This window comes from Hyla sarda, chromosome 1, assembly GCF_029499605.1.
Source record: "Hyla sarda isolate aHylSar1 chromosome 1, aHylSar1.hap1, whole genome shotgun sequence".
NCBI lineage: Eukaryota > Metazoa > Chordata > Amphibia > Anura > Hylidae > Hyla > Hyla sarda.
Genome location: NC_079189.1, coordinates 513650776 through 513666551, shown reverse-complemented (window position 1 = coordinate 513666551; position 15776 = coordinate 513650776). Strand labels below are relative to the sequence as shown.

Below are 15776 nucleotides of genomic sequence, written 5' to 3'. Positions count from 1 at the left end.
GAATTTTCCCACCAGCAGAGGAAACACATATAGCGGTCCACATAATACAAAGACAGATCAAGTCCACCAGAATGGCAGCCACTCGTGAAGAATGGCTCTTCACTCTCGTATATAGAATGGGATCCTCCCAACCTCCCTGACTTGTACTCCCCTGATCGGACCTCTTCTCTTACCACCTTTCATTACTGTTACCTCTTCTTCTCTCTCTTCTCTGTGTTCTTTTCCTTTTGTGTTTCCCGTCATTGTGGTCTATTGTGTGTTGTCCTTGATTGCTGTTATTGTTTTTCACCATTGGTGTTTGAACTGTGTTCAAAATTGAACTGGCTTGTCTGGTCTGCTCTCTTATTATTATTATTTTTGCTTTCTGTTATTCTGACCTTTTGGGGATAATTATTCCCATGACGTTTCTTATTTGTATGGTTTCCTATGTCAAAATTTTATAAAAATTTACAGTTTAAAAAAAAAAAATAATAAATAATGAATGGGATCCTCCGGGAGAGATTTATCAAACCTTGAGCAAAACTGAAAAATGTTTTGTTTTCTTTTCTAATAGTTATTAGTACACATGAATGCACCTTAAAGGGATTTTCAGATAGAAGTTTATGGTATATCTACTTACTGAGCAATTGGGTCCGAAGACCTCTATACTGTCCTCTATACTGCAGGCCGTGCAGGGGACCTAATCGCTCAGTAAGTAAATATGCCATAAACGTCTGTCTTAAAATCCCTTTAAAGTGCATTTATGTGTACTAATAACTATCAGGAAAGAAACTTTGGCTGGGCCATAGATAATAGGGTCCCCTTGTCCATTCATCCATGCCGTGCAGTGCACGGCATGGTTGAATGGACGAGGTGACCGTATTATCTATGGCCCAGCCAAGGTTTATCACAATTTTACTTTCACTGTAAAACCCAAAATAAGTTATCTTCCTGGGTAGGTATAGTGTCTGTCAGTGTAGGTTAGTTTACTGGCCCTGTGTTACCATAAAGGAGATTACGGCACAATGCATTAAAGCCAGTCATTTTCTTTTCCCTTACTATACATGCATGCCCAGTGCCATGCCTGGATAATTTGTTGCCTGTGTAAATAATTTAGATAAAACAAAGAAGGTTTGCTGTGCAGATAAAAGGGAAGATGTTAATTAACCAGGTATTAAAATAACAACTAGCACCAGGGCTTTGAAGGTCATGTAACTCTAATTAGAAAAAAATATTTGGATATCACAATCTAGTAAAGAAGAAACTTTGTACAGACTGAGCTATCAGCATATATTTCTAACCCTGTCCTGCCCCTGTCATGCTAAGTATTCCTTCATCTGCCCAATTTCTATTAAAATGTGTACATAACATAAATAGAGAAATATTGGAATACGGCATCTGTAATATCGGGTGTGACAAGCTCCACTGACACCTCCAGGCAATGGAAGGTTCGTAATGGGGCAAACAGTGTTTTGGCAGTCAGACAAAATTTATGCGATTTTTTTTTTTTTAACAGTTTGGTTCATTGTTACACATGTACTGAGTGATTTGCTCTCTTTACTGGCCTAAAAGTGAATAATTGTTTGTAACATCTGTTTTTATTAAAGCATAGTAATTTATAATGAAAATGCATATAGAGCACAGGATATAATCCAAATAAAACATATTAGTCGAAACAGGTGAGAAAATGACAAAATTGGATGAAACAGGGTACAGAAAAATAAATATATGTTATTTACACTCCTTTTTCACGTATTGGCCCCAGTTATCAGAATAACTGAAATGTCGACGTACTTGCTAACCACCATTTCTTTAACACTTTGAATTATGTTTGTAATGAAGAAGCCAACGCAGCTTGATACAAACATTTCTCATTATATGCCCTAATGACTTGTAATAATGGTTCTGATTAATTCTACTATAGAAAATTATTCCCATACAACAGGATAACGGTTGTGATGGGCTACAATACAAGGGACCAAAAAAGGCTCGCACTGAAATATAGCATACCGTGCAGTTTCTCAGGCCACCAGCTATATGTGAGTAAACAACAGCCTGCTTTATCAATACAGGCATGCCTTGAAAGGTATGCCTAGAATAAGCTTGTGGAGACTTGTGTGTGCAGCTTCATAAGCATAATCTAGGTGACAGTTGCACTTTAAATGGAAGAAGTTTGGAACAACCAGGACTCTTCCTAGAACTGGACGCCCCAACAAGTAAGTAATTAAGGGAAGATCCTATGTGCAAATGGAAGGAACTTCCAGAAGGTTAACCTTTATTGCCGCACTCCACCAATATGGGCTTTATGGAAGTGTGCCCAGACAGAAGCCTCTCCAGAAGCCACATGAAAGCCTACTTGAAAGTTGACTCTAACACTGTGAAAAACAAGATTCTCTGGTTTGGTGAAACCAAAATTGAACTTTCTTGTCTCTGTCTCAATTCTAAGCATCAAGTCTGTAGAAAACGCACATGTCCAATGCCATCCCTATAGTAAAGCATGGTAGGGGCAACATTATGCTGTAGGGCTATTCTTCAGCTGCTGGGACAGGAAGACTGGTCAGGGTTAAGGGAAAGCTGAATGGAGTCAAGTACAGACATATTGTTAATGAAAACCTGAGTGCTCTGGACCTAGGCTAGGTCATATGTTCACCTTTCAACAAGACATTTACCCTAAGCACACAGCCAAGATAACACAGGAGTGACTGAGGAACAACTACGTGAATGTCCTTGGGTGGCCCAGCCAGAACCTAGACTTGAACCAATTGAACTTCTTTGGAGAGACCAGCAAATGACCATGTGAAAAAGTGAGTCTTCAAAGACTACCTTGGTCAATTGCTAAGAAACTAACGTAAAGCAGTTTTATTTATCAACATAAGTGGTAAACATTTTGGATTTAGTTTTCTTAGCAACACAACAAGCCAAACACTTCACTTGATTTCCAATGGTTTCAAATATCTGGGGTTGGATTTGACCATTGAATTACAACTATGTTACTGTCTTATCATGAACTGGGCAACTTATAGCTAAATATTTCAAAAATACACGTCCTCCCACACTCTGATAACATACTGACAGAATCTAGTTTGTGAGCCCCAGTGAGGACAACAAGCTTACTATAGTGCTGCACAAAAAGTCGGTGCAACAAAAAAACCAATTACTATGATTGCATTGTATACATATATCAGCTATAAAACATAAATGTACTGTCTATCATGATCAAACATTTTCTTTATATTGCCATGTACAAGCTCCAATTTTCTAGATATATCAAACTTCTAGCATATTACTGAGCACCTGGAATTTCTCAAAAAAAACTATTTTACAAATTTAAGCAACTACTAGAACAAAAAGGTTAAACACATGGTGGATTGGTTGTTACATTAAGTATATATATATTTTGAAACTTTAGTACTGGGTGTTTTATCTTATTAATATACAAACTATTAGCAAATCATTTACTAGGGCCAAATACTAACAGTAAAACCCCTTCTACTTTGCAGCACCACTACCCATAATAGACTTGTCTGCCTAATCAGCCTTTCAGAAACGGCCATATACTGCACATCTGTAAGAAGCCTTGAGGTTTATAGCATTACATACATTTACGCCCTATGTATACCTTGCATGCACACAGGTCCATACTGCATAAACTGTATATGCGCATACTGTAAGACAGATATGAAATAGAAGATGTACTTACTTGAGCAAGTCAGCAAAGTTCTAGCAATGAGACAATCAGGATGCAGCAGTGTTTCGAGGAGCAAGTTCCAATTACAGCATGGTTGGGATAAGAGCAGTTTGAGCTGACCCTGGACTGCCATTTCTCCTGCTGATGGAGTTCTTTCAAAACGTAAGATAAAGAGAGAATAATGTAGTTAATTTATCTATGAAATGAATAGCCTTAAAGTGCAGATGTAATGCTAACTCATTTAAATGTCAATTCCTCCCAGATTACTCCGAAAATGCTTTCATGCTTGCTTACTTTAAAACTGCTCAGGGAAGGAATTACATTTAATCTCAAGTAGCTAAGAGCAAATTAACATTTGGTACGCTGCCAGATATGTTACTGACACAAAGTAACTTCACTTATCCATTGTGTAGAGCCATGTATGTTCTTGTTGTAGAAGGTAAAAACTGTAACTTTTTGTGCATGAATAAATCTGCCTACACTAAGCTTTACCCCGGAGGTGCAGGGAAATTAATTCAGGAGTTTTGACAAGCAAGAAGCTAATCTAAAAACTAACATACAGTGATTTATGGCCATACATTGCCAAAATAATACTATAGTGCTTTAGAAAAAACAATGGTGCCTGTCAGGGTGTCCCATTCAGTGTGCTAGGAGATGACGGACACAGAAATTTAGCTACAGTAGGTGCAAAGCCTTAAATGGTTCTTACAGGATTACATTTTCCTGCAGAAAAACATTACTTATCCATATATCTCCCACTGCAATTTTGCTCCTGTTGGCCGTATTTGGTATAATAATACTTATGCTATGTTGTAAGGGACAAAGCAGCGACATGACCAAGTTATGCAACTGCATACATGGCTTCCAAGTCAATAGCAACTAGCAGAAGAAATATTTTGTCCACATCTGCATTGGAAGTTCCATTAGAAGCCTCCATTGTAGCTTTCATAAGAAAATACAGAACAAAATTACACAGAATGCTGCATTATTTTGTCTGGTAAAATACCCCATACCATAACAGATCATTGAAACCATGATGGAGTTTCCCTAATTAATGAATCTAGTATTGCCATTTATTTTATTGTTCTGCTCCTATGACAGAGCAAATGAATGGAAACTATTATGTTGATATATATCTCATCTATCAGCAAATGGAAGTTGTAATACCAGGAAAAACCTCTCCTGTAAATACAGTGGATGGTCTCTTAATTAGTTCCTAGGCCTGGGCAGGGCCATATTTGCTATTGGGCCTATGGGCCTGTGCCTAGGGCAGCAGTCTTGAGGGAGGCACTTTTTTTTCCATAGTAACTGAACAGTCTCCTTTCTTTGTACTCTAAACCACCAATTCCTGTCTTTGGAACCATGCCAGCTCTGCTAGGTCTATTTTGTACAAGGTGAAACTATGTTTTAATGGTGTGTGACTAGGCGCCTATATTATGGATCCCATGAACTTATTGCCTTGGCATCAGCTGCAATACTTATACTAAAATGGTTTTCACATGCTAGGATATGCCATCACTTTATAATTGGTTACAACTGATCGCTAGAATTAAAGGAACAAGGCTGGTGTATTGCTGGCTCCCCTACATAGCAGCCCCCAAACACTTGACTATGCAGGAAACTGTAGTGTAGCCTTATTCAAGTGAATGGGGCTGGCTGCAGTTCCGTACACAGCCAGGTGGCTAGGGGTGTCACTCTACAGGGAGAATTTTAGAAAGAACACAACACTAAACCAGCACTGACTACCCTTCATTCTCACAATCGGAAGGTGTCCCAGAGGTTGGACCCCACAGATCTTGAAGTGTTGGCACTAGCAATATGCTATTCATTTATGACATATGAAAACCCTTTGTTTTTTGTTTTTTTTATATTTTTGCTTGAAAACATACCAGCATAAATGGCTGTGTACTAGTCCTAACTTTCACCAAAGAAATTCTGAAGTTCTGTAAGTATTCTTAGCAAACACGTCACTAAGTGGTTTTCGGCAATCAAACCTCACAGATTTGATGCTTATACAAATATTGCATTGTCTGTAGGTGAAGGAAGATTAAGATTAGAGAAAGCCCCTACGCAAAAATGTATAGAGAGAGGGATAAAAAAGAAAGAGGGAGGACAGCGCCTCGTGTAATCCTGTGGGTACAGTGAATGTATGGTGAGCTTCGGGATTAAGAACTCTAGATAGGTCTAGGAAATAGGCATATCCCCCCTGCATTTGGGGTATTCCTGGGATTGCAAAAAATGGACCAAGACCTCACTTGACCCCCTATCGCACCTACATATAGGAAAGGTGGCCACAGCTGTTCGTCTGTGGTAAATATGGAGATCGCCGAGCCAGTAACTATCTTCAATGGAGATAACAAGCCCTGGTGTACTTGTGTGCCCTCCCTATAATCTGGCTCTTTTGAAAGACTGAATAACTAATCCCCTGTGTACAGTTTGAATTTCCTTAACTTTCTGGCTCCAGAAAGTTAAACAGATTTGTAAATTACTTCTATTATAAAATCTTAATCCTTCCAGTAGTTATCAGCTGCTGAAGTTGAGTTGTTCTTTTCTGTCTGACAACAGTGCTTTCTGCTGACACCTCTGCTTGTCTCAGCAACTGTCCAGAGTAGGAGCAAACCTCTACTGCTTCAGACAGTTCCTGAGACAAGCAGAGGTGTCAGCAGAGAACACTGTTGTCAGAAAGAAAAGAACAACTCAACTTCAGCAGTTGATAACTACTGGAAGGATTAAGATTTTTTAATAGAAGTAATTTACAAATTAACCTTCTGGAGCCGGTTGATATATAAAAAAAATAATAATAATTTTTTCCTGGATAACCCCTTTCAATGTGTTTCCTTTCTATTTAAAATGGTGCTTTTGGAATATTCAGGTAGAATATATGTCATAAAGATATAAAGTATACAGTATTACAAAAAATACAATAAGAAATCAGAATATAAATCAGATTAGTAATACTTAGAATAGTTTACAGGCATACAGTCACTAATACACATAAACTAAATGTGAAATAAAGGGTTGCTTGCTCTCCCTATGCTTTACTTACAAAATATGAAATATGAATTAAAAAAAAGTCTGAAGCACAAAAATAACTAAAATGAAAAAGGTTACACACGCTGAATATTATTCTCTCTCTTTGAAGCACAAGTCATGTATAATCATTATGATGCTGACAGCAGACTCAAGTGAATGACATTTTACTTTTGTCTGATATGTACACAAAGCTCCTGACGCCAGCAAAAAAAATCATGTATATTATTAAGTGGATCCATTGTATTACTTATTGGCATAATTACATTTCATATGCACATGAAGTCCAGGTCAGATTAAGTCTATAAAATATAGAGGAATTTCAGAAGCACAGATTTAATTTTTTCTAATGGAGTCTGAGTCTAGAGCAAATTTCAGGCCTTTCATTTATTTGTTATTGGCCTTTGAATTGAAGCAAATAACATATCAGTGCTTTGATATTCCAGCATCAGCATTTCACACAGCTACAGAATATTTATATATTTTCTATACCAAGGATAGAATTGTGTAGATAGACACAAATTTCCCTGTGTACGCCTCTGTTTTTTCTACTTACATAACAGCACACAAAAAAAAAAAAAAGAAAGTGAAACAGATTACTAGATAAAAAGAAGTATAAACCGGGCAACCTTAAACATAATACAAGAAATACGTTGTATTTTTAACAATACAGAAATGCTAAAAAAAATGTATTTCATAATTGAACAATTGCAGTGCATGGACCATACGATAAATATGCCAAGAATTCATTTACAAGACATAAAGCGTTAAAATGGTATAAGGTTACAAGACTACAGATAGGCATGGTTTTTATTACAATATAAACCATGCAACTGTACAATGCCCAGAGAGTTTTGTTCATGGATCCTATCAATTAGAAATGGACTCGTGGTTGAGCCAAAAAAGCAAATAGTCCAATGCACTACTATCCCAACACCGTGCTTGGAGCAACTCCCCACCAAACTGCACATGTATCTAATATAGTAAAGTCCAGGGCAGTAGTCCCTCAGACAAAGTCTATGAATATGTCACAAAAGGCTTTTTGGCTGGTTAAGTCTTTAGATCCCCTCTCTTGACCAATGCAACTTTTTTTTAAATGGGGGCATCTGCACAATATACAAAGTCCTTAAATAGGCACTCTCATTAAAAGTAATTTTTGCTATTGGTAAATAAAAAATATTTCTAATGTACTTTGTTTACAGAAAATTAAGTTTTCTATGTTTTATTAGCGTTTAAAAAAGCTGCCCCTTCCCAGTTTGTGCATCTGGCTGAGACTGAGCAGAAAATACAGAGCAATATCAAGGTAGAAAACTAAAAATAAAGGCAGGGGTGGTTTATCATGGGGGCAGTGAAATTATGAGAGGTACTCTTTAACCCAGAGGTGTCTTAGAAATAAACTTAAATAGTACCTCTCACCAAATAAACTTTACTAAGCTAACTCAGGCTATGTTCCCTAACTACACCTAACACCCTCCCTCATGCCCTTAAAAAAATGTTTTAAGAGCTTTAAAAAGCTCTGTATCATACCTTATCTTCTTGCTTACAGAGTGAGCCTCTGGCAGGGGGATGTGGGCATGCCCCAGCAGGCGCTACGTCACTGAAGCCTGCTGGGGGGACCGCTACTTTCCTCAGTTCACGCTGGTTCACTGGGAGACAGCATCAGAGGTAGGCAGCGCTAAGCCACTGGCAGCTAGGCTGCACGGCCTCTGAGCTAGACTGAAGGCCCGTGCCACAGCAGCGCGACGCGTGTGTGTTCCTAGGGTGGATGTGCATGTCTGCCTGGGGAGGGGGGGGGTCACAGCAGCACCGCCCGAGTACAGCACACAGGAGCGGGATTCAGATTCCCCGCTACTGTACAGTACTGGTTGGTGCAATGAACATCAGCATCGCCACTCATTTTATCTTCTGGGGGGGGGGGTTACTTGTCTGCCTTAGGCTGCCGCCAGCCCTGCACCGCTGCTGGGTGCCCCTACCCAGACGCCACTGGGTTCACGGGGTCTGAAGCAGCAGAGAAGATGCGGAGAAGCTGCAGGCTGGCTAGGAGAAGGTGAGAACTTCTATAGCTCTGTCACCTGTCTCCAGACAGCCTGCTGGCCACGTCCGCAGATGCTGCAAGCAGAGTGCTCGCTCCCACCGGTCTGATTGACAAGCAGGGAGCAGCGCTGTGCTGGTCACGTGTCTTGGCTGCAGTCAGATTTTGGACTCATGCCAGGCCAACATGAGTCCGAAATCAAGCGGCCAGGACATGTAGGGAGACCCCTAGTAGTGGGTCTTCCCCAAGTTAAAATAAACATAAAAATAAACATATATTTAGAAACTTAGAAATTGCTTCCTTAGCAACATATATATATATATATATTTTATAAGAGGTACCCTTTAACTTAGAATTCAAAAATATGTTATCTTTACAGCACGGGATTGAATGCGTGGAAATGTGGTCATTGTTGCCCTAAGATGCTTTGAAGCAGTTATACAGGTGAAACTCGAAAAATTTGAATATCGTGAAAATGTCCATTGTATTTCATTAATGCAACTTAAAAGGAAAAGAAGCATGAAGTGCTCCAAAATCTCCTGGTAGATGGATGCGTTGACCTTGGATTTAATGAAGCACAGTGGACCAACACCAGCAGATGACATGGCTCCCCAAATCATAGCAATTGGGGGGGCTTTGGGGTTTTCATGAGCTGTAAGCCATAATCATCACAATTATGACACATCATGGCTTGAACTATCTTGCTTTGTATGTAATGAGTCTCTCATATATTAGTTTCACCTTTTAAGTTGCATTACTGAAATAAATGAACTTTGAATGATATTATAATTTTTCGGGTTTCACCTGTACTATGTGGCAGTTGCCATATGCCTTATAAGGTTTTTTTTTCCCTTCCTCTGGATCGACATGGTAGGGTCACAGTAGGAATATACAATAAGTTGAACTTGATGGACCCTTGTCTTTTTTCAACCCAATGAACTATATAAAATAGTGTCTATATATTTATATACTTTTGTTGCTAGTAGTGATGTAAAGGCAAAGTTCAACTAAATTACACTCAGCTGTTGTTGAGGGGCCTCACAGATTGGCTAACTGTGGTGCAAATACCTGATGTCTTTACTCATGGTTTGCAGCATGATCCTCTATCGCAGGGCATACAGTACAGACAGTTGTGAGGCAACAGCTATGCAGCACTCCAGCTATAATCCCACAAAGAGATTATTGTAAGCAGAAGGGTCCTTGCTCAGCTATTTCTAATTTCTTATTAGTCAAGTCTTTTTTATGAAGCAGAAAACAGGATACTTGAGGATGATTGCCATGATCACCACAATTCGAGCCAGATCTGTGGCAGGGTAGAAGACTCTAGCAACTGGAACCAGTTCTCTGGTGCATAAAGGGCTTAGATATCAGGCTTGGTGTCTAGGCCTAAACTTTTCTCTAAGCAAGATAAACTCTAACAAGATGTTCACACTTCTCTGACCTAAACTAGACTAATCTGGGTTCTTTGATCCCAATCCTCTAGTAAGAGAAGGTTGGACTTTGGTTTGCAGTGATTGGTTCTAACCCAGGATAAGGGTTGGACCAGGAAAATACTCCTCCAACAGAGGAAAGGAATTGTTTCAGTGAGAAAAAATTTAGGAAAATCATGTGACTAATGCTCCAGTTATCTTTTACAAATACAATCCACCAGTTGTGGCAGTAAAGAGTGAAATTGTTATCCCTCACACTTTCATAATACCTCAGTGTACATACAAAATGATAACCTATACATATTAAACTCACAATACCCAGTAATAAATCCTGACACTTCACACTACCGAATTTCCGCCCAGAGATATTCCGCAGCGGGCAACAGCAGAACTAGCCGGCACTAGGACCACACTTAAACTTTGCAAGAGAAAAATAAATTAAGCAATGCAACAATTTGGCCACAAAAGTGGCCTTTTCAAGCCATACAGGGAAAATACAGAAATCTCAAATAGATATATGTTTCGGTCCACTCTCCCTCATGTTTCGTAACGTTATCATGTTGTAACGCAATAAATAAGTACGTTGTTCTCAAGGACCGGGTCAGTGCTCCATTCTTTGTATATTTCTTGTTGGATGCATATGAATTGTTCTGTTGCCACTTTTTAAGAAGATGGAATAAAGGCAAAATTTTTATAAATCTATCTAGTGCCTTTGTTTTTTTACACCCAGTCTGAAGAATGCAAAAGTTAGCAGTACAAGTACATCTTAAGAAAAATTATTTATTAATATTGTAACTTATAAATATTCTAGCAAATAAGCGGGTGGGTGTGTCTATCATGCTAAAATACATGAATGAATACATAAAAAAATTAAATGTTAAACTTTACAAAGTAAATTATAAGAGTATGTATAGATATTTGCAAAAACTAATCTAAAATAGCAGCCTGTACATTATTATACAGCTATTTAAGAATTATATAATAATCATATTTGCTAGTTCTAATGCCAAAATTCTGCTGCAAAGAGCAAGAGATAAAATTCAGAAGCTGTAAATGACGTGATGTGTTATGCAACACTTAGTTAAAAACTTCCCATATGCATCTGTTTAAATAGATTTAATAAAAAAGTAATTTATAGAATATTCTGTTACAAATATAGCTTTTTTCCATAACCAGATGGAGAATGATCAAGTTGCAATATATACAAATTTCTGGCACTAAAAGTACAGTAGATGCAGATTGAAATATTCACAGGAAAGTGATTCGCTCTAAGGGGAGAAATAACATGCTGTAGGAAAAACCTTGGCCACCGAACGACCACCGATAGCTGTATGGAGTGGTTCTATGTTGGACATATGGAGAGGCATATGCTAGCTCATTCTCATAACTAACAAGACGCAGCCTCATAAATGGAAGAAAAAAAATCTCATGAAACAGAACAAGGTCATAATTTTAACTAAAGCGAATATTAACCAGAGAGAGAAAAAGCATTTACATTTTTCACAGAATTTTACAACAGATGTAGGAAGAAAATCTTTTACTCATAACTGTGCAATAAAGCAAATTAAGGTAGTTTAGGAACAATCAGATAGGTCAGAGAAAAAAATGAAAGATTGACTCTGGATGGGAAGATGAAAATTAGACATTTATATATTAGACATTTATATAGAGTTACATTTATTGGTGTTATTTATATACAACTAATTGTTGCTATCAAATTAAATTAAACACAGGCATTAAATGTCCCTAATCTATATATATAAAACTCAACGTGTGTGTGTGTGTGTGATCCAGCATGAAAACTTGGCACACGTTACTTTTATGTCAACAACAAACATAGGATAGGTAATTTAACCCTTACTCACCCCCATTTGCCAGGGGTGGGGTTTTTGTTTAAAGTCCCATACAAGTCTATGGGAAATATATGTTACTGCATAACTTCCAAACGGCTGGAGATATTTCGATAATACTTGGTCACATGTTACTTATATGTCCACTTAAAATATAGAATAGTTAATTTAATCCTTAACTACCCCCATTTGTGAGGGTCAGGGTTTTTGTTTAAAGTCCCATGCAAATCAATGGGAAATGTATGTTCTCACACAACTTCCGTACGGCTGGAGATATTTCAATACCTGGTACACATCTTACAGTTTGTGATATGAGGTTGGGATAGATGGTCGAGATAGTAGGTCAAGATTGGAGGTCGGGATAGGAGGTCGGGATAGGAGGTGGAGATAGGAGGTGGAGATAGGAGGACAAGATAGGAGGACGGGTTAGGAGGTCGGGATAGGAGGTCGGGATAGGAGGTCGGGATAGGAGGTCGGGATAGGAGGTCGGGATAGGAGGTCGGGATAGGAGGACTGGATAGGAGGTCGGGATAGGAGGTCGGGATAGGAGGTCGAGATAGGAGGTCGAGATAGGAGGTCGAGATAGGAGGTCGAGATAGGAGGTCGAGATAGGAGGTCGAGATAGGAGGTCGAGATAGGAGGTCGAGATAGGAGGTCGAGATAGGAGGTCGGGGTAGGAGGTCGGGATAGGAGGTCGAGTTAGCAGGTTGAGTTAGGAGGTCGGGATAGGAGGATGGGATAGGAGGACGAGATAGGAGGACAAGATAGGAGGACGGGATAGGAGGACGGGATAGGAGGTCGGGATAGGAGGTCGGGATAGGAGGTCGGGATAGGAGGTCGGGATAGGAGGTCGGGATAGGAGGTCGGGATAGGAGGTCGGGATAGGAGGTCGGGATAGGAGGTCGGGATATGAGGACGGGATATGGGGTTGGGATATGACAACAATATATGGGAATAGGATATGAAGTCAAAAGCTTCCTCCTTTGTTGATTTTCCTCCCCAACAAGGATTAGGAAGGAAAAAACGGGCATTGCCGGGTACTCAGCTAGTCTATATTTAAAAACTCATTGTGTGAATGTATGTTCCAGCATCACTTCCAAATGGCTAGAGATATTTTGATGAAACTTGGTACACAGGCTGCTTATATGTTAAAGCTAAATTAACCCTAATTCACCACTTTACTTAAAGGTTTTTCTCTGATGTCCAATGCAAGTCTAAGGGACTTCCCATACATCTCCTGACTGCTCCTCTCAGACTGCAGAGATTGCCTGGGACTTTTAAACATCCTGGTGTAGAGAATAGTAAGCACGGGGACAGCGATAAGTGGATGGGATACGAGGACCAGAGTGTTAGTTTTGCTTTTCCTCTCCCACAAGGTTTAGGAAGGAAGACTGGGCAACACCAGGTACTTTGCTAGTCTTCTATAAATGCTGCAGCACCATATCACAATTAATGCATTACAGGTTTGATCATGACATGGTCAGACTATGTAACATTGTTCAAATGAATGCTAAAAAATAAAAGTAAATTAAACCAGAGTTTACAACCAGACAGCTGGAGTTAAGGGTGGGTGAGACTATACAGTCACACTGTTGGTAAAGAGGAAGGGCCAGTCTACTCACTTTCACTACCTTTTAGTGTGTGTGTGTGGGGGGGGGGGGCAAAGCACTCTATACAACCACACTACTGTTACAGGGGCAACGTAAACTACACAACTAGACCATTATTATAGGAGTGGACCAGACTAAACTGCAGCATTACCAGTGTAAAGTGTGGACCACACTACACAAACTGACTGCTGAGCAGCAATTCATTTTGTATTAAAAGGGTTAGTCCCCATTTTTATGAATGTAAAGTAGCAAATGTAAAGTAGCACATGACCAGAACAGTTTTCGGTCTCTGGATACAAAGAAGAATAAATCCATTCAACACAACATCCTGACAACCGTGTTCGGACCCAGTAAGCAGCAGTATATGGCGCTGGAGTAGTGCCTGGAGAAATGGGTAAGTAGAGCTTGACGAGTCCACTGAATTAAATGAGCCAAATGTAGTCTAATGTGATTAAATTTGGTCCATTTTTCAAATGTATCTGGTGTCTGAAATGTGGTTGATCATGTCCCATCCAGAGAGAGACTACCTTCTGAGAATCAAAGTAGGCACAGTCACAATTAGACTATCTTCGGCCCATTAAATTCATGTCAGGATCTACATTCCATTTTGTCAGGTTGCCCGATGTGTCACCAACAAACAGCCTTCCGGCCGAGGCCAAGAAAAGCAGTGCGAATGTAGCATATTATAATCATTTTGATGTCTTTCATTAAAACTGAATGAAAGCGGCCAACCCCTTTAAGGCCTTCTTCACACATTTTTACGGTGTTTTTCCCCACAAATATTTCTCATTGTAGTTTTTAGAAGTGGCTTTTTTATTTTATTTACAGTCATGTCCGTAAATGTTGGCACCCCTGAAGTTTTTCAAGAAAATTAAGTATTTCTCACAGAAAAGGATTGCAGTAACACATGTTTTGCTATACACATGTTTATTCCCTTTGTGTGTATTGAAACTAAACCAAAAAAGGGAGGAAAAAAAGCTAATTGGACATAATGTCACATCAAACTCAAAAAACGGGCTGGACAAAATGGGCTGGACCCTTTAAAAATTGTGGAAAAATAAGATTGTTTCAAGCATGTGATGCTCCTTTGAACTCACCTGGGGCAAGTAAGGACTTGAGAACCAAAATTATGGAAAAATATCAACAATCTCAAGGTTACAAGTCCATCTCCAGAAATCTAGATTTGCCTGTAACACTCACGTTTCTGAAGACAGGAACTCTGGTGTATGTGGTTCCACTGGACCTGTGTGGCAGATGACTCGGACCGTACCAGGGAGCGGAGTCTTAGGTGCCGCTGGTTTTCACCAGAGTCCGCCGCAAAGCGGGATGGACTTGCAGCTGCAGGTGACATCCAGGTCGCTACCCCTGGCACGGCTCGACCACACAGGCGGCTGAGCAGATGCGAGGCACAAGAGGGATAAGGCAACTCGTAGTCTGGATAGCAGAAGGTCAGGGCAGGCGGCACAGTAGCATAGTCAGGACGTAGCAGGAGTTCAGTAGGCAGGCGGCAGAGGAGCAAGGTCAAGTCACAAAAGCAGGAGATCTGGTACACGGCAAGGCAATACAAATGGAACGCTTTCTCTAGGGCACAAGGCAACAAAGATCCGGCAGAGAACTGAGGAGGGTGGAGGAATTTATAAACAAGCCACGGGTGGATTACACTAATGAGCATACTGGCCCTTTAAATCTTAAAGCTCTGGTGCACGCATGCCCTAAGGGACAGGGAAGCGCGCCGGAGCAGAGAGGTGGAGGCAGGGGAAACACCCAGAGAATAATGGACTGGGGCTCGCATGCGGGCAGGTCCCGCGATGTGAGTCCCAGCCCCGTCGGCAGCAGAAGGTAAGGGGACCATGCGCTCACGGCCAGCGTGTGTGGCCGGATCGCAAAGCGTAACATTGCCTTTGTCCACCGTGTGCAACATTATCAAGAAGTTTGCAACCCATGGCACTAGAGCCAATCTCCCTAGGCGTGGACGGAAGAGAAAAATTGATGAAAGGTATCAACGCAGGATAGTCCGGATGGTGGATAAGCAACCCCAAACAAGTTCCAAAGATATTCAAGCTGTCCTGCGCAAACTATCCATCAACATTTAAATGAAATGAAATGCTATGGCAGGAGACCCAGGAGGACCCCACTACTGACACAGAGGCATAAAAA

General features: G+C 40.0%; 1 protein-coding gene across 12 annotated transcripts in view; it reads right to left on the bottom strand.

Moving 5' to 3' along the window:
- The window catches only part of KIAA0825 (KIAA0825 ortholog), a 406103-nt gene that overhangs the window by 259226 nt on the left and 131101 nt on the right, over positions 1–15776 (bottom strand). For all 12 annotated transcript variants that reach the window (XM_056538004.1, XM_056538051.1, XM_056538057.1 and 9 more), the window contains one exon: positions 3680–3819. In XM_056538004.1, the coding sequence (XP_056393979.1) occupies positions 3680–3819 (140 nt within the window). The remainder of the gene's footprint in view (positions 1–3679; positions 3820–15776) is intronic.